General features: G+C 36.8%; 1 protein-coding gene across 1 annotated transcript in view; it reads right to left on the reverse strand.

Moving 5' to 3' along the window:
- LOC111151984 (protein tyrosine phosphatase, receptor type Z1) overlaps positions 1-21,768 on the reverse strand; it is a 179,361-nt gene that overhangs the window by 50,225 nt on the left and 107,368 nt on the right. Inside the window, exons 7-11 of the mRNA XM_022510240.1 lie at positions 20,415-20,572; positions 20,112-20,262; positions 10,348-10,532; positions 8,726-8,852; positions 1,140-1,186 (exon numbers count right to left, since the gene is read on the reverse strand). Of these exons, the coding sequence (XP_022365948.1) occupies positions 1,140-1,186; positions 8,726-8,852; positions 10,348-10,532; positions 20,112-20,262; positions 20,415-20,572 (668 nt within the window). The remainder of the gene's footprint in view (positions 1-1,139; positions 1,187-8,725; positions 8,853-10,347; positions 10,533-20,111; positions 20,263-20,414; positions 20,573-21,768) is intronic.

Here is a 21,768-nt window from a genome sequence, read left to right on the forward strand (position 1 = left end):
CTCCCCCCAGTCTGTATGCTGAAATCCTACCCCTCAAAGTGACGGTATTAGAACTGGGGCCTTTGGGAAGTAACTGAAAGTAGGTGAGGTCTTAAGGGTAGAGCCTTCATGAATGGGATTAATGTCCTTATAGTCAGAATCATGAGAGAGCTTGCTTCTTCTGCTCTGTTCTCTGCCGTGTGAAGATACCATGGGAAGCTGGCAGTCTGCAACCTGGTTCTCATTTCTGGGTAGACACCTATCCACGTGCACACACACACACAAAGATATCCTTAGCTGAATTTTGTGAACTCTTGTTGAAAGGTAGATGGCTCACTTTGGTAAAATAATCCTTTGCAGGAGGGAAGTGCCATAAGATATATAAATTATTGAGACAATTATACATGTGAGAACACAATCTAACTGCCATTTATTGCCAGATGGAAGCATTAGTTATCACACTCTGTGACCTCATGCACACGTGTACATATACATACATTCATACGACATTAAGAATAGCACCTGGATTTAACATACAATCTCAGTTAGGATGAATAGTACATTTTGGCTGAGGATGAAACAGACGGTGCATCCACCATATCTTCTCTATTTTAAAAACTAAGATGATGTTAAAATTTATAAATATTCTTGAATACCTACTTATAAGACATTATGCTAGCAACAGACACTCATCAGATGAATAATCCAAACACAATTATTTATATTGAATGGGCAAAAGAATATATACAACTTGTATTTGTGCTCATACTTATTATCAATCTGTCAACCATTAGTTAAGGTATTTATAAATAATCTGTAGAAATATTAAGAATTGGCTAAATATTAGTCTTTCAGAAAAACTTGAACACTGAAAAAATTCTAAATTATAGATCTAGTTTATAGCTATAATTATCTTTAAAGTTCATTTTTTTATCATCATCACTTTTTGTTATTTTTATGATTCTATCAAAGTCTCTTCCAGTTCTTCCATGGAAGAATTCTGTGTATCAATTACGTGGCCGTCTACAGAGCTCAGCAACTAACCGTATAATGAATAATGCATCATGAACTTTGATTGATGCAACATCTGCAACTTAACCAATACCTGAAAAAAGACTTTTTAATTTTATAACATGTTAATATAAAAATAGCTACAATACCTTGACTATTTCTTCAGTTCCAATTAATTCAGGGAAGAGGTCAAGTTCTACGAAATCAGAAACAAAATTATTAAAATGTTTATCCAACAATTCCAACCCTGCAGGTTTACCTTTGGATGTAAAGGGGAGAGAGAGGAAAAAAAAAAAAAGACTTGTTAGCTTTGAAAATACAGAATCTCCAAAAATAAAAATTTCAGATTTTAGGTTTCAATACTATTGAACACTACATAACACACCGTTACACACACCTATATGAAACTGCATTCAAAACCTTCATCTCTATCCTCGACTCCAATTCCCTTTTCCTTCCCCCTCCCCTCTGTGTGGGAGTAAAGCTAAGAAGGGAGAGGCAGACAGGCTGATATTACTGAGTATAAAAAACTGAAATAATTTTTCATCAGTGTAGAGCTTCATCCTTAGCAGGCTGATAGTTCGGGCAATGCCAGGGATTAGGGAGAGAATTGACAGGATTTAGGGGCATCTGGGTGGCTTAGTCAGTTAAGTGTCTGCCTTCAGCTCAGGTTGTGATCCCAGGATCCTGGGATCGGGCCCTGCTTCGGGCTCCCTGCTTGGGGGGGAGCCTACTTCTCCCTCTCCCCCTACACGTGTGCTCTTTCTCTCTCTCATTCACTCACTCTTTCTCTCAAATACATAAATACAATCTTTTTTTTTTTAAAGATTTTTTTATTTATTTATCAGAGAGAGAGAGGGAGAGCGAGCGAGCACAGGCAGACAGAATGGCAGGCAGAGGCAGAGGGGGAAGCAGGCTCCCCGCAGAGCAAGGAGCCCGATGCGGGACTCGATCCCAGGATGCTGGGATCATGACCTGAGCCGAAGGCAGCTGCTCAACCAACTGAGCCACCCAGGTGTCCCACATAAATACAATCTTAACAACAACAACAACAAACAATTGACACGATTTATTTTCTTGTTCAGCTACTTATTCCTTCAGTTCCTCTTCTGGTTGAGGGTCACATGATTCCGTTACTACTGTGAATCTGGGCTCACGCTAATATATATGTACACAGGGTGTCACACCAAATGGACAGGAACGACTGACCAGAGTCACTCCAGGTCCTCCTCCCCAGGGAAACTCAGTAGTGCTGTCTATGCAAACAACGCACTGGCCAGGATCGTTCAAGCCTGTGGTTCTCAATGACCAGAATCAGTCTATTTCCAGGACATGGATATCTCAGTCCTGAAACAAAACCTGTCAGCAAATGTGAGGAAAGATTAGGAGCTGGTTCTCTCTCTCTCCAACAAGGAATCTAGACCCGATGCCAAATTACAGAGGAGCCCACGGGAGAAGCACTGTTCCTCACGCTTCATCCGGGCTGCAATGGCTTCAGCTTGAGCTGAGCATTATTACAAGAGAGCTTCTGAAGTATCTCACTCCATCTCCAAAATTCATGCTCTTCACTATCCCCATGCTGCTTCTGTTCTAGGCTTTGTACCTCTAAGTATCCTCACGGGAAATGCATATGCTCTAAAGTTTTCAAAGGCAAAATAGAATTAACATGAAATGTTGATCACATCCAGCCCTGTTTTATAACACAGGTTTCCTTTCTTTCTTTTATCCCCCCCCCCACAATAGCCAAACTGTGGAAGGAGCTGAGACGTCCTTCAACAGACAAATGGATAAAGAAGATGTGGTTCATATACACAATGGGGTATTACTCGGCGATCAGAAAGGATGAATACCCACCATTTGTATCAACATGGACGGGACTGGAGGGGATTATGCTGAGTGAAGTAAGTCAATCAGAAAGAGACAATTATCATTTGGTTTCACTCATATGTGGAACATAAGGAATAAGATCACAGGACAAGGGAGGGAAAACGGAATGGGAAGAAATCAGAGAGGGAGACAAACTATGAGAGACTTTAGACTCCGGGACCCAAACTGAGGGTTATGGGAGGGAAGGCAGTGGGAGGATGGGGTAATAGGGTGATGGGTATTACAGAGGGCGCGTGTGGTGATGAGCACTGGGTATTATATGCAACTAATGAACTGTTGAACACTACATCAAAAACTAATGATGTACTATATGTTGGCTAATTGAACAATAAAATAAAAAAAATAAAAAATAAAATAAAATATACATACAGAAAAGTTAAAAAAAAAAACCCACAGACTTTTTTGAGTTTATTTTTATCAGAAAATTTCTAGGCATTAAGAAACGTAAGACCCTAAAAAGAAAGAAAGGAAGAAAGAAAAATATAAGACCAACACGTAGTCCTATGCATGGATTGTACTTAGAGGAGTCAAGAAAAATTGAGAAGTGATTCACCCTCTCAAGAGAATTTAGATAAAATTAATACCTTTGACTCTTCAGCTGTCTCAAAGTTACTTACCCTGAACAATGTTAATTTAGCCCTGACTTAAATTTCAATACTCTATTTTTTTTTTTCTTGTTAAAACCGACCATGAAAGAGTTTGGATCCTTTATTTGGATCATTAATGTTCTCCATTTTCTATTTTTTTGTTTTTCATGCTCTTTATTCTTCATGTTTTGAAATTAAACTGATTTCAATAGTTTGAAACATTTGTGTCTCTATAACCTCCAAGGAAATCAATGCAGATGAGTTTAAAGACGGGATGGATGCAGTTGAACTGTAAAAGACAAACAAGAACCTTCATATGATTTTCTATAAAGCACAATTAGAGAAGTTCATGGACATGAAAGCCTTCAAATTCAGCCTGTAACACAATGCATAATTTTACCGAAATGCTTTTAAATGGAGTCACACCCTTTCATGTACTTTTAAAATATTTTAATATTAATAAGGGCAAGTCATAACAAATATTTGCTAGTGATACTTATATGATACTGTCAATTTTTCTCTGTTAAGAGGCCGTGGGAAAAAAAGGCTCAGTGATAATCCATTCTCTTCAACATGCTTAAGGAAATGTTTTTAAAATTAAAAACAAGCAAGCATGGGGCGCCTGGGTGGCTCAGTGGGTTAAAGCCTCTGCCTTCAGCTCAGGTCCTGATGGGATCGAGCCCCACACTGGGCTCTCTGCTCAGAAGGGAGCCTGCTTCCCCCTCCCTCTCTCTCTCTGCCTGCCTCTCTGCCTACTTGTGATCTCTGTCTGTCAAATAAATAAATAAAATCTTAAAAAAAAAAAACCAAAATCAAACAAACAAACAAAAAAAACAAGCAAGCAAACAAAACCATGATCTAAGTTTACCTAACATCATATTTCTAATGGGCAAAAACATTATCTTACTGATTGTCAAGGCTGGGGTAGGGTATATATAATTACCACATTGAGGACTGACCTCCTTTTCTTTCCATATTCTCAGAGTATGTCATTGCATGGGATCTATTTTTATCCTTTTACCACAGCACAAACTGACTATATGGATTTGGGTTCTTGTAAGTTAGAATACATGATTTTACCCAGTCATTTCCCCTGAAGAGTATCAATGAGCTCTACTAAAAGAGTATCAATGAGCTTTACTGTTCACCCCTATAAGAAGTGAGACATTTCCTCTGGGCCTGCTTTAGGCCCTAGGGGCAGAATGTATGGCTCCAAGCAGTCCTTGGGTCCCTCTTTGCTTCATGGCACTCTCATAGGTAAATACCCCAAGCGTGGATGACTTCATATCTGTAAGTACTAACCCACTTTGAAGGATCTTTGTTTTGGTTTCCAATTTGATTATTCAAATTGACCAAAATTCTGGGGTTGCCCTGGAATACTTCTTCCCCCTTATAGTCCAAAAATCTACTCCTGGGCCTCTTCAGAACAATTTTGAAATAAAATAATTTTAGAAAATGTTTCCTCTCTTCCTGGAGATTCTGAGGCCATATTTCTAACTCTGAGAGTTCCCAGCACCCAAGGTGTCGTTCTGGTGATGGGCACAAGATCTCATACTGGGTGCTCTCTGGCCGGCTGCTTCCTCACAAACAACTGCTATTTCAGTAGCCACTGACCTGATTCAGGCAATACTGATATATTAAGTTGTTCAAAATTATACTAGTTTACAGTCTTCTCGTTCACGTTCTCAAAACAGACTGCATGAAGGCTATAAAATGTCCAACAGTAAAGACTGTTAATATTTTTTCTTTCTAGCGAACACTTAAAATTCATGTAAGTGTGATAACTGAACAAAAGTGATTGGTTCATTCTGGTTCTGGAAGCACATGTAACATTAAGTTTTCTAAAAGGACATGTTAGTCACACAATAATATTCCATAACACAAAAAAGCAACACTGACGTAGATTGGCAGGCAAGGCTTATTTAATTGAAGGAAGCCAAGTTTTACAGTGCAAAAAGGCAAAGCAATGTAGACTGCAATCTCTTCAAACTGTGATTTCAAATATTATTATATAATAACACCCATAGCACAGGATGGTACAGCAGAGCAAGGACAGATGTAGAGTGATTGAACAAACACAACTATAATATGACTGAAAAGCACACAACAACAGAAAAATGTGTTGATCTAATTCACCATGCATTTAAATTTGACACACACAATTATCAAGGCCCTACAACATGTACTTAAATAATTTCCTTTATAATTGTATAATAACTAACTCTATGTAGAAATGACACAATTATTTTAGTTACAATGAAATAAATATATTTATGAATTACTTATTCATAAATATAATTTTCTACAAAGAATATACATTTCAGTTTAACCTTAACAAGATTTCCTGGACAAAATCAAATTGTTTCTTAATATAAATTTATGCATGTATTTGAAAATGGCAATTTGCAGTAATGTTTCATGGCCACTAGTCTTATGGTGACATTGTGGTACACAAGTGTAATTAAAATGCACAAACAACAATCAAATTAGCCCAAGTTAAATTCACAATTTGGAAGGTTGAGTTTTCTTTCATGGATATGGATTAAAATATTTGAAATCTACCGTTGAAAAAAGGAGGCAACTATAAATGACCTCCTTCATTTCTTTTTAACAAAAGCAAAAAACTATATACAGTATTTAGAAAAAAGCTTATCTGAAATAATAATAAATAATTCAATAGGATACATTATAATGTTACTAAGTTAATGAACAACATGATTAACAGGATGAAATGGTACTAATAAAAATGATGAAATAAGCAACAAACTCAAAGGCCACCTATATCTCCATTAGTCACATAAATCATAAAACTCACAAATCTTGTAGGTATCATCACACTAAACCACAAGATAGTACTTTGGTCAAGATTTTTACTGTGATATATGTACCACAGAAACAATATTTAAGATAATGTAGTTTTAATAACAAATTGAAAATATATGAATTGAAATGCCATTACCACCTTTTAGATCAGGAAAAATGAGTTCTAAAAGAACAAATATTTTCTTTATGAAAAATAGGAAGACCCCAAATATTGGGTAAGTTGGCTTTTGATGGAGGACTTTTTGGTAGAAATAATTAAGGACTAATCTATGTAAGTTTTTAACATTAGCTTTGAAGAGGAATATCATAGTGAAACATCAAATCAAATACCATCTTTTACTAAAACATCATTACTGTACAAAATGCTTTAAGGGACTGAGATATTCATGGAGATTAAATGGTATGCCCAAATTAATATCTCATAATAAATCCTCACATCTGAGGACTCAACAGTGTCCTCAGCCTTTGAATAAATGGAAATCAAGTTACAATGTTTGTTATTATGTATAAATGTGAACAAGCTACAGATGATACAAGGATGTTGTACTTTGGGCCAATATAGACTCAGTCTGACAGGAGCACTCAGAAATCACTTCTGCAGAAAATAAACATTCAGTCTGTTTTTCTTTATGCAATAAGCATCTCAGCAACATAAAAAGAGAAAAAAAATTCCTAAAGTTTAAAATTCTGACATAGTGGATAGAGTAAGAAAGACATGCCACAAATAGCTAGAAGTAATTATTTTTTGTAAACTCCTGGGAAATTGTTTTATGGGCAGAAATGAGAGTGGTATAATTAAATGACAGTAGCAAATTAAATGAATGTATTTAACATAATTCATACCCTAATATACACAACAGCATTCGGGGGGATTTTTATATGCCATATTTTATCAATTCACATATGATATTGGCCAATATAGTCAATGTTGCTCTGTTAAACACGTCATTTTCTGGGTGGATCCATATGGGGAACTTTGGTGAGGGATGACAGCCAGTGGAGGAGCATGATATGGGATAACTGCTAATGGGCCAATTAATTTGGTACTCAAGTTTCCATAAGATTTAGAGTTCACATTCTGTTTAAAAATAACCTCATTCTGAAAATCAATGCTAAATAAAAACAATACATTATACCCAGGTCATGAGGCAGATCATAAGAAATATTAAATAGTGACATTGCCATCGTGATAGTAGTAATATTCAATAGCCACCCACATTTTAATCTGGGAAATATCTTGGCAAGTTTTGCAGCCTACGGTTTAGGAGGATACATAATCTATCATCTAATGCTCTGACAAACATACTTTGGCTTAAAAATTTAACTAGTGAGAACACCTCAGTTGAGGTAATCAATTAACAAGCTCGTAATGGAGTAAAGTCCTTGCTGTATCATAGAGACCACAAAGGCTAATCAGCATACCAGTGTTTCTTCAATACGTCAAATTGGAATAGGCTTTAATTAATATATTACCATCCATTAAAAATTTATAAAAATGTCAGTGAGTTGACTCATGGTATGATGGGATGACCACAGAATATTTACATTTGTGTATGCACGTTTGCATGTATTTATGAATATGCATAAGCATGATGTCTATATGTATATAAATATACACATATACATACATATACATACGTAATTCCATTCTCTTACCTTAAAACTGCTTATGCTAACAAAAGGAAGGCTTTAATTATATACATTTGTAAATTGTCAAATTACGATGGTCTGCACTTTATTTAATTATCGCATAAGGTTTTAGATCAAAAGATTTTCCCGTAATACTTACGGAAAAATGCATGCAAATAAAATACAATTAGAAGCAACATCTTTGTTTCGCTTTGTGAAACAGTCCTGGCAAATCAACTAAGAGGAAAGCACTCTAACACCTTCACACAGAATTATAAAAAGTGGGTGAAAATACCTAAGATACACATATCATTTAAAAAAAAGAAAGAAAAGAGAAAGGACCCAAGACAAACTATCAGATGTTTTGTATAGATACGTCAAAGTACCTCACATGATCTTATGATCACGTATATACTTACTACAAAATGCTTTGGGGGCTGAAAAAGGAAATGAACACAAATGAAATCGATTCTTCATTCTCAAAATAGAAGTCTTAATATTTACATGGGTATTTTCACTTGATGACCATTACAGACATAACAACAGATTTTGCTGTTCTTATTTCACAAACAGAAAACGTCCACATTTAGAATAAATTTACTTATTGTCGTGCACCAGATCTTTTGAATGAAAATGGTTTCCATGCTTCAAAAAATTAGCTGATGATCCAGACCAAAAAAAAAAAAAAAAAAAAAAAATCATTTTGCCTTCTGGCCAAAACAATATAAATTCAGAGATAAAGGCACATTGTATCCTATAACTAAACTAGCCTCATTGATGTAGATATAAAGGCATAACAGGGGACTTACCCGGGTCATCAGAAGGCATGTCAACAATAAGCTGGTCACTGTACTTTCCGTATAAGCCATTAGTGCAAATGGCTACTATCTGAAGCACATAACTCATATTGGGTAGTAAATTATTGAGAATAGCACCCTAAAAGAAAGATGTCAATAGTTATACTGATGTATTATTCTCAACAGGACACTTACATAACAGACATCTGTCTTTAGAAAACATTTTCTCATCTGTTAACGGAAAATATATTTTATTAATCTAAGAAGAACTATGCAATGTTGTTAAGTTGAACTTGTGATATTTGTGAATTAGGCTTTTTGTTTGTTTTTTTGAGAAGTCAATTTTAGTTTTAGAAAGTTTTATTTTTAACTAGAACTCATCAGATTCTTAAATGAGTACCCTAAACTACAAATTAATATCTTAGACAAATAAACATGTACCATTTGCAAAGGGCAAATGTGAAAAATATGATGAAAAACCAATCTATCTCTTTATCACAACAATATATAAGCCAAACAGTAATAGAATTATTATTTTCTTAACATCATTATGAAATGAAAAAATCGCATATTCTCAAAATTGTGTGACATGCATAGTTCATAATATCTCTGTTCTAGACACCTGGATTAAAAAGTCGTTAGGTATTTTATCAATTTTTTCCATATGATACTCAACACCATGGTATCAAGGATAGTTTTTGTTTAAATGCAGGTTCCTCGGCCTGGTGGAACTCCAGCTGTGTGAATGCACAGTTCAGCAACGCCTTTGGCCTGCACTGGGGCTCTCCTAGGGCCTTACCCAGATAAGGTGTTCTCAACTAGACCCCAATCTATGGCCAATGTTTCCCTATCAAGACGAAGTTTAATACTGAGATACTCAGGTCACAGAACGAACCTGAACTTTTAAAAAAAGTTTTAATTTTAATTCCAGTTAGTTAATATACAATGTTAGTTTCAGGTGTATAATACAGTGATTCAACTGTTTCATACTGTAGTTTATTTTCTTTAGTGTGTGTGCATGGGTGGAGAGGAGAAGGAAGTGGATAAGATTCCTTTGGAATCTGCCTCAGATTCCAAAAGTTCCGACTCAATTGACTTCACATCTATTACTTGGGAATTTGATGCAAAGAGTCCCCTACTCTATTTTCTCGTGCTGGTAGAGTATGGTGGGGCAATGATATATGACAGTATCAGAGCACTGAGATTCCAGGTTCAATTATTTCCACAACTGCGAGATCACAGTCAAGGTATTTAACTGTTCTCTGAGTCCCTTTATTTGTAAAGAGAGACTACCCTAGATGAACTCTAGGTCCTAATTCTTGTATAAGTGTCTACTCTATAATGCTGTTTTTGGCAAAGCTGGGACCTTTCTGTAATTGAAGATAAATAAGAACCTAGGGTAATTCCCTGTAAGTTTCGACCTAATTTAGTATAGTTTCTGCTTCCTCTCCTCCGCACTGGAGAGTTTCACACAAAGTTTAGGGCAACGATATGTAATCATTTCTAAGTTTCTACCTTGAACATTAAATTCTAGTGCTATCAGTACGTGATATAATTAAAGTCTTCTAAGTTCTTTCCATGGAAATTAAACCACAATGTTATCAATACATGAAACAACTGATCTTAATAGTTACCAAGTCTTGATAGCCATCTGTCAAAAATTCACGCTTGGTTTGGTCTTCTCCCTCTAACTGCTGGTACAGAACTGCAAATTTCTCAATCATGGTGTCATAAACTACTCGAGGTCTCTCCCATGTAACAAGAAGGCTGGTATAATTCTCTGGGTCAGCTTGAACATTTTCTGGTTCTGAACTACAGACTTCAGAGAGAGACAAAAAGTACAGTTATTATTACAATGTCAGCCTCTAGCATTTTAACAACTAAAAACACATATTCTACGAAAATTTGTTGTGTTTTATTTTAACAGAAGGTAAAAAGTTAACACTTCTCCAATATGGAGCTTTTGCTTATGCCATTTCGTATATCTGAAACACTTCTTCTTTCCCTCCTTCCTTTATCTGCTTCCTACCTTCCCATTCAGGAAAGGTCTAGGTCGAATGCTCCCTCCTGCTACGCATGCTCTGATCAATGTGAAGTGAGCTGTGTCATTTTCAACTGTCCGTTTTGCTTTAACACTACTATTGCATTAATTGCATGTTCTCTTATATTATTTTTTCCTGAACAGGTCCTGCGTCTTGCAGCAGGTTATAAACGTAAGAGCCACAGCTTCTTATTTCTCTATTGTTTAGAACACTGTCTTGAATACATTTGGCATGCCAATCCAAAGGATATCTTCAATCTCATGATGTTTTTATTTCTCTTATTTGGTACCTGACAGGTATCTTTGGCTCAGGATGAAGAGAATTTAAAATTATAACACAGGGTCTATTACCAAACATTATGTTGTTTCAAAATCCTGGAAATAATGTAAAATTCTCTATCAGAGAAAACCATACAAGAACAACTAAAACTATCCTTTCTGTATGTTTCGAACCTGCTGACAAAAACCCCACTTTGGTATTTTTAAATAGATTAAGCAATTAATTTTAGGAAATTAGAAGATTTCTTTGACTGATCTGAAAAAATACTTTTAAAATCGTTCAGGGACTTCTTACAGCAAATTCAAGCCCATGCTGGGAATCATGCCAAAGATTTAATACCATCAAAAAGAGTATTCTGATACTTTCTGAAATACATTCACAATGTGATAATTTGGGCTAATTATAAGGAAAATTATAAAATTTTATGATATTGTGCTAATGAAGCAAAGCAATAAATATAATCTTTTCAGAGGCCAGATAAATTTGCAAAAGAGAGGGAGAAAGTTCTTTAAAGCTAAAGATTGATATGCTCACAGAATCCAAGCTTTGTTTCTAGGAGATGCCTGAAGTTACAAAGACACTACATGAGACCATGCAGTTAACGTAAGTCAACCAATGGTCAACTGCTAAAGACTCAGTGAAGATATTGCAACAGCATCATCAGAATGGGACCGAAAAGCCTTTTGTCTATACTAACTTGTAGTTTCGCTTGTGAACACAAGAGGGCAGCCAAAACTAACAAGTGACCTCGTCAATGGAAACTTAAATTGTATCTACAGTATTTAATAATAGGAATTTTAGCTTATGTTTGCTCTGCTAGCAATGGTATATAAATGTCCCAGAAAAATATAAATATATATACTTTAAAAAAATACATGTATAATCTTATATGAATTAGAGACAGGACTATTCACTGTAAAAACTATGGGTTTTTTGGTTTGTTTATTAAGGATTTAGGGTGAGGTGTTCCTTTCGGAGTAAGAGGACAATTCTCCAAAAACATGAATTCATCAAGAGGCATGAATGTAGAATAAGAAAATGCATTCCGATTTAGGTCTAGACTACATGGTCGTCACTCTGTCCAGTGGCCCTTCTTTGGCGGCCACCAGATGGCAGAAGATCATCGAGCATCTCAAAAGTGAGCTCGCTACTCACGTGAGCTATATCATTGGAGGAACAGGATTGCCTCAATCTTGCTTCTAATGAACCCCGTGCTCATTTTTAGAAGGTTGAAAGCAATTCTGGACAATATCATTTGTAGATTTTGTCCTACAAAAGTCAATCCCTCTTTTTAGTGAGTAGGAATGATTTAAAGTGAACTATTCTCCTTCCCCCCCAAATGAAACTACCTTAAAATGCATTAAAGTTTTATGCATGCACACAAAGCAAAAATCTCTCGAGAAAATATAAAATTATTAGCTGCAAAAATACCCAAAAGACTGCTGCCTAATTAGCAGAAAATTACTTTGGTGGGATGTCTGTGTTTATTTTGCCTTAATAGTTGAAATCAGCAGATGTTTCAAATGTTAAGAATCAGCATTAATATAAAGTAGGGCTTTAAAACGAAACTTGTATTTCCTTGTCACGGAGTTATTATTCCTTAGCTTTCTGCTTTATAAATATGTTAGAGTTTACAGGTAATTTGTTTAATAGTTTAGTCTTCACATTTTAACGAGAAATTTACTTTTTTAGATGTTTCTTTTGTTTTGCGATAATCAATAGCTTAGCAACATGTTATAAAACAGCAGCTGAATTTTATCTTTTAGATGCTAGCTGAAATAGGGATCTTCCAGAAAAAAGATAATATACTTCAGAATGTATTCAAGAGAAAAACTTGTACCTCTGTATATTGTTTATGATCTTGCCGAAGGGCTGCCCTTCTATAAGGTAGGAATGGATTTTAAAAATAATACTCTAGTTCATTCCATATACCCTACTTGGTGTTCATACAAAAAAGTGGGTAATGACCGTGGGATAAGTTATTAATTTGCACTAAATTTTCCAGGTTTACCTTATCTATTTCTTATTAAAATTTGCTTATCATATTAGAAGGATATATACTCTATACATCACATCATCTGGATTGAAAATCAAGGAAGGGTTTTCCAGATCAACATTTACTCAGACACCAAATACAAGCTACTGAACGATAAAATAAGACAGTAACAAAAAAATAATTTCCTTGATTATGAGGAGTTCAGAACCATACTGAGGCCTCATTTCCTTCTTTAGGACTGAATCCCATGCCCGATTCCTTTCCACAAGCTGCACGTGATCTGGGTCACAGTGATGGATTCTTTCAAGAACACTGGCCAAGAAGGAGAATCTGGTTCCTGCAGCCCTTGGCAATGAGCCAGGCTGTGACAAATCTGGGGTCCATGTCAAGTCACACAGAATACAAGTAAGTGCCTCAGTACAAATGCAAAGTCTGCTCACGTGGAAAGAACGAGGATGTAGTTTTCTTTGTAAGGGAGCTTATAAGCGTTCTGACTTCAAAACCGATTTTTAACATTCAATGCTCATCTCCTTGGTTCCAGGCACTCTGGACATACAAATAAAGATGGCACTGTTCTTGCCTTTAGGAAGCTCATTCCTATGACAGCTGCTAACCTTTAAATTTAGTAAGCTATTAAATGTAATGGGTGCTTTGAGTTTCTATGTCCTAGACCCCATTTTAAAAGAATGCAAAAGAAACTGGTAAAAAAAAAAATGCCATTGAGACCAAGTTTGGCTGTGCTTTCAAAATTACACGTTTTTCCCACTTAGAGTTGTAAAAGTTTTATAAACTTGCAGCGGATACAAGGTCATGTGTTTTCTCACAAATTACGTGAGCTTAAATGGAGAGTGAATGCCCCACACAGAGGAACACACAAGACTTGCAGAGCGAGTACCAAAGACTGAAGCACTGAGTGTTAAAAGGGAAAAGGAAAAAGTGGAAAAAGAAAAGGAAAATAAATAAAGAAGGAGTAATACAGATGAAGAGATTATAGACAACTCCAGCTGTGACAAGTCTCTCAGTCAAGCACAAAAGTTGATGCTGCCGGGGGCGCCTGGGTGGCTCAGTGGGTTAAAGCCTCTGCCTTCGGCTCAGGTCATGGTCCCAGTGTCCTGGGATCGAGCCCCACATCGGGCTCTCTGCTCAGCAGGGAGCCTGCCTCCTCCTCTCTCTCTCTGCCTGCCTCTCTGCCTACTTGTGATCTCTATCTGTCAAATAAATAAATAAAAAATCTTAAAAAAAAAAAAAGTTGATGCTGATGGCCAAAGGAGATAACAAGTCTCCTTCCATCTTTGCTGTTCTAAGTGCCTGGTTTGAAGGAAGGACAAATTGCCTGACGGAGAAGGTCCAGCCTTAGCTCCACGGACTAAGGGTTAGACTGTGGATGCAGGTGAAAAGACAAAATGGTGATTCTTGGGGAGTGGCAGAGAAAAGGTCACAATTACCTAAGATGTCACTAGATTTTACCCAGTTAGTTCCCAATGAGCTGACACAGTTCAACACAGCCCGTGACAAAAGTACTCTGTGATACACACTGATAACCCACCATATCCTCCTTTGAGGCGGACGAGCCTTACTTCAAAAAATACTGAGACAGGTGTTTTGATGACTTCGTTACAAAGAACTTGAAGATTTACAGACTCAGAAGACAACCAATATTAAGGTCGTGATTTCCCCTCAGGGAGCAGCAGATCTTAATGAAACCACATGTAAACGTTGCCACAAATGTTAAAAATAATAACTAGAAATGATCCGCCACTGATCTGTACCTCTCAATGACTGCATTACTCACTTTCGATAAGTAGCCAAAAGGAATCTTTCAGACTCTACCTAATTCAGTCAGTCTTTTCTAGGGACACATTGTAACTTCATCAACAAAATATACAACCGTCTAAGAAGTAAATAATCTTCAGGTCACTTTTCTGCATGTAGCTGAAGCACAGTGATAACATTCATGTGACCTTAACGAATGCTATTTAAAATCACTGACCTTCAAGAAGGTGAGTCTACTGATGTTTAATTCATTGTGACATTTTTCAGCAAAGTACAGAAAATTTCTCGCAGCTCAAATACAATATTAGGCTACAGGGACACTCTTTCATGCAAACCTGTCTTGAAAAGCATTTTATACACACACACACACACACACACACACACACACACACACATATATTTTTTTAAAGAAAGAATGCACTGGGGCACCTAGGTGGCTCAGATGGTTAAGTGTCTGCCTTCGACTCAGGTCATGATCCCGGGGTCCTGGAATCAAGTCCCGCATCAGGCTCCCTGTTCAGTGGGAAGCCTGCTTCTCCCGCCACCCCCCACCCCGTCTCTCATGAATAAATAAATAAAATCTTGAAAAAGAAAAAGAAAATTTGCATTGAATATATTGCAAGGCTAGCAAATGAGATCTGAACTGCATTTATGATTTTATTCAATAAGCAAAAGCCTTAAACATGGAAAACTGAATGGCACCCTCAACTTGTTGTGATTGCTTGCCCCCATATGTATGTGCACACACACACACACACACGAGTGTGAATATACACACATTATATTAATAGTAGTTCTAAGTCTGGGACACATTATGTTTAAGGGACTGTACTGCTTTGCAAACTTTAGCCCATTTAAACTTCACAACAAAGTGGCCTTTTTAACTCTAATTTTATAGGTGAAGTAACTTGACAATTTTTTAATACTTTATTTATGTATTTGAGAGAGAAAGACTGTGTGTGCCTGAGCAGGGGGGAGGTGCGGTGGGAGAGGGAGAGATCTTAAGCACACTCCCTTCTGAGTGTTGAACCCGAAGTGGGGGGCCTCAATCTCACGACCCAGAGATCAAGACCACAACCAGGGGCGCCTGGGTGGCTCAGTGGGTTAAAGCCTCTGCCTTCAGCTCGGGTCATGATCTCAGGGTCCTGGGATCAAGCCCCGCATCAGGCTCTCTGCTCAGCACAGAGCCTGCTTCCCTTCCTCTGCCTCTCTGCCTACTTGTGATCTCTGTCAAATAAATATATAAAATCTTTAAAAAAAAAAAAAAAAGACTACAACCATAATCAAGAGTCAGATGCTTAACCCACTGAGCCACCCAGGCGTCCTGTAACTTGACAAATTTTATTTAACAAATAAACACTGGCCAGCAAGGTTTGACACCAGAAGTCTACCGGACTTCAAAACCCAGAGTCTTCCCCACTGTGCTGCAGGATGTCCTTGCTTCTTAGTGGGAGAGGCTTGCTAAGAAGGCAGCAAGAAAGCATCTGGTGCCTGAGAGGTATGGGATGACCTTGAACTTCACCTACTTTACACTCATGCTGTGTTTTTATGGTGATTCACACATGCTCCTCATTATCTAAAAGACAGTTTTTACTAACTCCTTTAAGGTTCTGTTAAATTCTGTGATTCTTAAAAGGGCCAGTGTCCATTCCATGATGCCAAAAAGAAATGTCTCTAATAAATGGCAGCTCTACATAAAAATGCAAAAATAGGTGGCTCAGGTCCTGATCCCAGAGTCCTGGGATCGAGTCCCACATCGAGCTCCCTGCTCCACGGGGAGTCTGCTTCTCCCTCTGACCTTCTCCTCTCTCATGTTCTTTCTCACTGTCTCTGTCTCAAATAAATAAATAAAATCTTTTTAAAAAATGCAAAAATAGAGGACTGAAGTGCTGGTAAAATATGCATTCATTCCCAAACACTCACTGAGTTCCTGCTATACAGGAACATTGAGTTCATTGAGTTCCTGCTATACAAAAATGAATAAGGCTTAATCTCTACCCTCAAGAAGCTTACATAGACATACAGACCTCACATGGTTTTTGCAATTATTTGCAATGTTTTTTGCAAAATATATTTTTCCACAATGTATTTACTGAAGGCTGAATTGTGACAATTTTCATGTCACCCCTTCTCTCCTGGTCAAAATGAGGATGCTAGATATTTATAAAATCAAACTATATAAATAAAACCTGAGTGTCCAAAATTGAGGAACTGGCTTAGTAAATTCTTATGACAATACAATGGAATACTACACAAAATTAAGAATGGTGCATAATATATTTGTATCATTGAGTAAAAAAAATTAATAAACATATAGGTACTAAGTCTCATTTTTGTGAGATAGAAGAATATATTTTTGATTTAAGAGAAAGTCCTAGAAGGATATTCACCAAAATCCTTAGAGTGGTTAGGTCTGAGTGGTGACATTACAGGGAATTTTAATTTTTTCCAGTGTGTTTATCTGTGTTTCATGTCTTTTTAATAATGTTCATGTAGTAAAAACTTATTTTCAGATTAAATTTAATAAAGATTAAATCCTGAACATAAACACAATTCCTTAATTTTTATTCTCAAATTTAGTCCCAAAAAGTAGAAGCAGGATAATGTGTCTATTAAGAAGAAAACCATCATAATATACCCATGGCAAATGATAATAAAGATTTCTTGAATGCAAATACTCATGATGGGAAAACTAAAAATTCAATCGTTCCAGTTTGTGAAAAAAGCCAATGTCTTTTCTTTTTTTTTAAGGTAGGCTCCATGCCCAATGTGAGCCTTGAACTCAAGTCCCTGAAACAGAGTTGCACGCCCTACCTACTGAGCTACCCAGGCACCCCTGCTATGTTTTTATTATATGAAAATGGATTCTTTCCGTCATTCAGTGAGTATTTGGTGAATGAGAGCATTATGTTAGCCCCTCAATGGAGGTAAAGACTTATTTACTTCTTTCACAGGACTCAGTGTCCAATGGAGGAGACGAGTAAGTAAATGGACAAATGTCATACTGTGGCAAATGCTATGCACTTTAGATGCACAGAACACGACACGACACCAGACGAGAATCACTGACTTTGTATTCTGTGGCCATGACCTTCATGAGTGCCCATCCCACTTGATGAGAATGGAGATAGACTCAGAGATAGACTGAGTGATGCAAAGTCTGCCTGAGTCTTGAAGAATGAGGAGGAGGCAGGCAAGTGGAGACAGACGGGAAGAACAGGCCGTGGCAAGGAAATAGCATGTAATATGTAACGTGGGAGATGCTGGTCGTCCATTTTCAGGGGACATCAAACAGTTCATTTGGTACAAGAACAGGAAGCTCGTGGCAGAGAATTAAGCCTGACTAGGAAGTGCTCTACAGGACCATGCAATGCTGAATGGTTTGGATTTCATTCTAAAGTCAGTGGAAAGCCACTGAAGAGTTTTAATGAAATACAACTGAAAAAAGTACATAGCAAATAAAAATTTTATTTCAGGGCGCCTGGGTGGCTCAGTGGGTTAAGCCTCTGCCTTTGGCTCAGGTCATGATCCCAGGGTTCTGGGATCGAGCCCCGCATTGGGCTCTCTGCTCAGTGGGGAGCCTGCTTCCCTTCCTCTCTCTCTGCCTGCCTCTCTGCCTACTTGTGATCTCTGTCTGTCAAATAAATAAACAAAAATCTAAAAAAAAAAAAATTTATTTCATTTGCTACTTGATCTATTGTATTTTCTAAAAAAAGATGATTAAATGTAGCTGTTTTTTTTTTTTTCCTAATCAATTGTCTATTATTTATGAGACAGAATGTTATAGTATTTAGTATTGCTGGTAGAAATATAATGAAATTTCTTCACTTTGAGACAATTCAATTAGAAATTTATGGTCATGTTAAATGTAGCTTATTCATCACTGTTGTCTTGTGCTCTATTTTGTCGTTGTTGTTGTTAAAGGATAAATAATTCTCACAAACATTACACTGAAATAATAAAAGCATGCTGCTTTAATGCTAATCTTCAAAAGCAGATGACTATTAGATTAATATTATAGATGGCCAAGAATTCACTGTACCGCTGAGATCAAAGAAGGCCATGTCCTTGGAAATATTTCAAGTCCGCAAAGCAAAGGCCACTTCGCCTATTTCTTTCATCAACCAGTACACTCTCCATGTAAGCCAAAAAGGAGAAGTCAGTAGATGCATCTGATCGTGTCCTCTGGACATTTTCAAAGGCTTCTGACTGTGGGTCAACTTCAAAAGACACAGAGGGCAGTGTGGAGACTTGCCCCTCGTGTCCTCTCCAATGCTTGGGCCTAACAAACTTCTTTTCCCCTGAAGAAAAACTGAAGGAAAGACTCCCTTTTTATTCATTCATGATTCAGTGTGTTTGCTTTCAATCTCTGCTGCATGCTATGCTCTCCCCTCAGAGCTGCCCACAATAAAGATGAGTGCTTTAAAACCCCAATCATGCGCCAGAACTCAGCTCAAATGTCGTTCTCTCAGACAGGCTCTTGCCCACCCCAAGCAGAATTGATCTCCCCAAACTCTGTGCACGTCAGCCCCTTATTCATTCACTTCCTAGAGCTCTTAGCAACAAACACCATAAAGTGAATTTGGAAGTTGGCGTATGTGGCTTTGCCATCTATTACTTTGTGTTTTAAAAAATCACTTTCCTTACTGAATCTCAGTATTTCTCACCTGCAAAATGGGGTTATATGTGTGGGGAAGAACAGCTTGCTTTATTTATTTATTTATTTATTCATTCTTTCATTCAGAATCTCAAGCAGGCTGCATGAGTGCAGACCCCGCCATTGGGCTCAGTCTCACGACCCTGAGATCATGACCTGAGCCAAAACAAAAGTGGGATGCTTAACTGACGGAGCCACCCAGGCGCCCCAAGAATAGTTGTTTTATTTCTATTTTTTAATGTTTTTTAAGGATTTTGTTTACTTATTTGAGAGAGAGAGAGAGCGCAGAGTAAGAAAGAGAGCACGAGCAGCGGGGAGGGTCAGAAGGAGAAGGAGAAGCAGGGAGCTCACTACGAGGGTTGATCCCACAATGCAGGGTTCAGTCTCTGGACCCTGGGATCATGACTTGAGCAAAGAAGGTCACTTTGCGGATTGAGCCACCCAGGTGCCCCAGAACAGCTGTTTTTAAATGTTATTTTATAAATGTGGTAACTGAGATTCAGAGAACTTAAATAGCTTACCTAAAGCTATAAAGCTAATAATCAAATGTTTCTAAAAATCTAAGTCTTGTATATTTTCCATTATTCCACAATTACTTCCTGTAACACTGAATCTATAAAAGCAGTAGAAAAATTATATTTCAATACATACCTGCTTCATGAATCTCTTCCTTTCCAGTATATGAGGAAAACACCTGCCTAGAGAACTTGTATTGTTGTTCTCGAAAATTATTTTGTAAGTAGTCCATCAGCATGACATAACCAGACTGCTGCATTGTAAGAACGTCACAAAAAACAGCCAACTGGAAAAAAGATCATTTAACATACAATTTAACATATCTGCTTCAAAGGCATCTGTAAATGCTTTAAAATAGATATTCAGTAGTAAAGCTTAGAAAATAATTATTTTTAAATTGCTTCAAATTCCTGCATTTGTTTGAAATTCCAAGATTACCTGGCTTTCAGAGATGCTAACTGTATCTTTAAAAATAATCCAGTCAACAGTGTCTGTGCAGGGAGGCGATGTCAATGAGCCATTGTAAGTGTAATACTTGTCGGTTGAGTTTGGCAGAAGGTTCAGCAATACAAAGGGATCTAATGCAGCCTGTTTCCCTACAAAGAAGTAACAACATATATCTCAGTTGGAATCTCAATACTGGAACTTAGAAGTTCAAAGCGTCTATGAAACAGAGACATAGGGTTTGTTATAAATTTAATAAATGAAATTTTAAGAATATTTTAGATATATTCACAAATGGTGATAAAACCAACATATTCTGAATTTCCTTATATGTATCACCACATAGGGTTAAATGTTTCAACTTTACACTAGCAAGAGGCTGGAGAGATTATTTTCAATATAAAAGATATTCAGGAATCATATAACCATCTTAATAGATATAGAAAAATCATTTGAGAAGACTTAATATCACTTTGTGGAAAACAAAAATAAAACCTTATTCTGGTGAAGATTATCTTCCAAAGCCTATAATAAATGATATATTTAAAAACGACTTATTGGGCAAGGTTTCCCCCTAGAGATATAGAATAAAACAAAAAAATGCTGCTATCACCATTTCTTTTTTTTTTTTTTTTAAGATTTTATTTATTTATTTGACAGACAGAGATCACAGTAGGCAGAGGCAGGCAGAGAGAGAGGAAGTGAAGCAGGCTCCCTGCTGAGCAGAGAGCCCGATGTGGGGCTCCATCCCAGGACCCTGGGACCATGACCCGAGCTGAAGGCAGAGGCCTTAACCCACTGAGCCACTCAGGCGCCCCATGCTATCACCATTTCTAATTAACACTGAACTGGAGGACTGCGCCAGCACAATATAGTAAGAAAAAAAAAAAAGTCATAAAGATTGGATATGATGAAATGATACCATTGTATTTTGCAAATAGGTGATTGTGCATATAAAATACTGAAAAGAATTTACAGGCTTAGAATTAGTAAATTTATTTAGTAAAGTCACTGTACATAAGATCAATATACCAAAATTAATTATATTTCTATGTACCAATATCAAGCAGTAAAAAATGAAATTTAAAACAATATATCTCATAACAACAAAATATCAAATACAAGTAAATCTAACAAATGATGTGTATAACATCTAGATTGAAAATTACAAACTTTTCTTGAAAGAATTAGATAAAACCTTAAAATGATAGGAAATGCCAAGTTCATGGATAGGAAGATTTAGTATGGTGAAGGTGTTGATTGTCCCCAAACTGATTTATGGAGTCAACAAATCTTATCAAAATCCCAGAGACTTTTGTACGTATATGTATGTGTGTGTATTTACTGA

This window comes from Enhydra lutris, unplaced genomic scaffold (assembly GCF_002288905.1).
Source record: "Enhydra lutris kenyoni isolate GAN:26980312 unplaced genomic scaffold, ASM228890v2 scaffoldscaffold27, whole genome shotgun sequence".
Taxonomy (NCBI): Eukaryota; Metazoa; Chordata; class Mammalia; order Carnivora; family Mustelidae; genus Enhydra; species Enhydra lutris.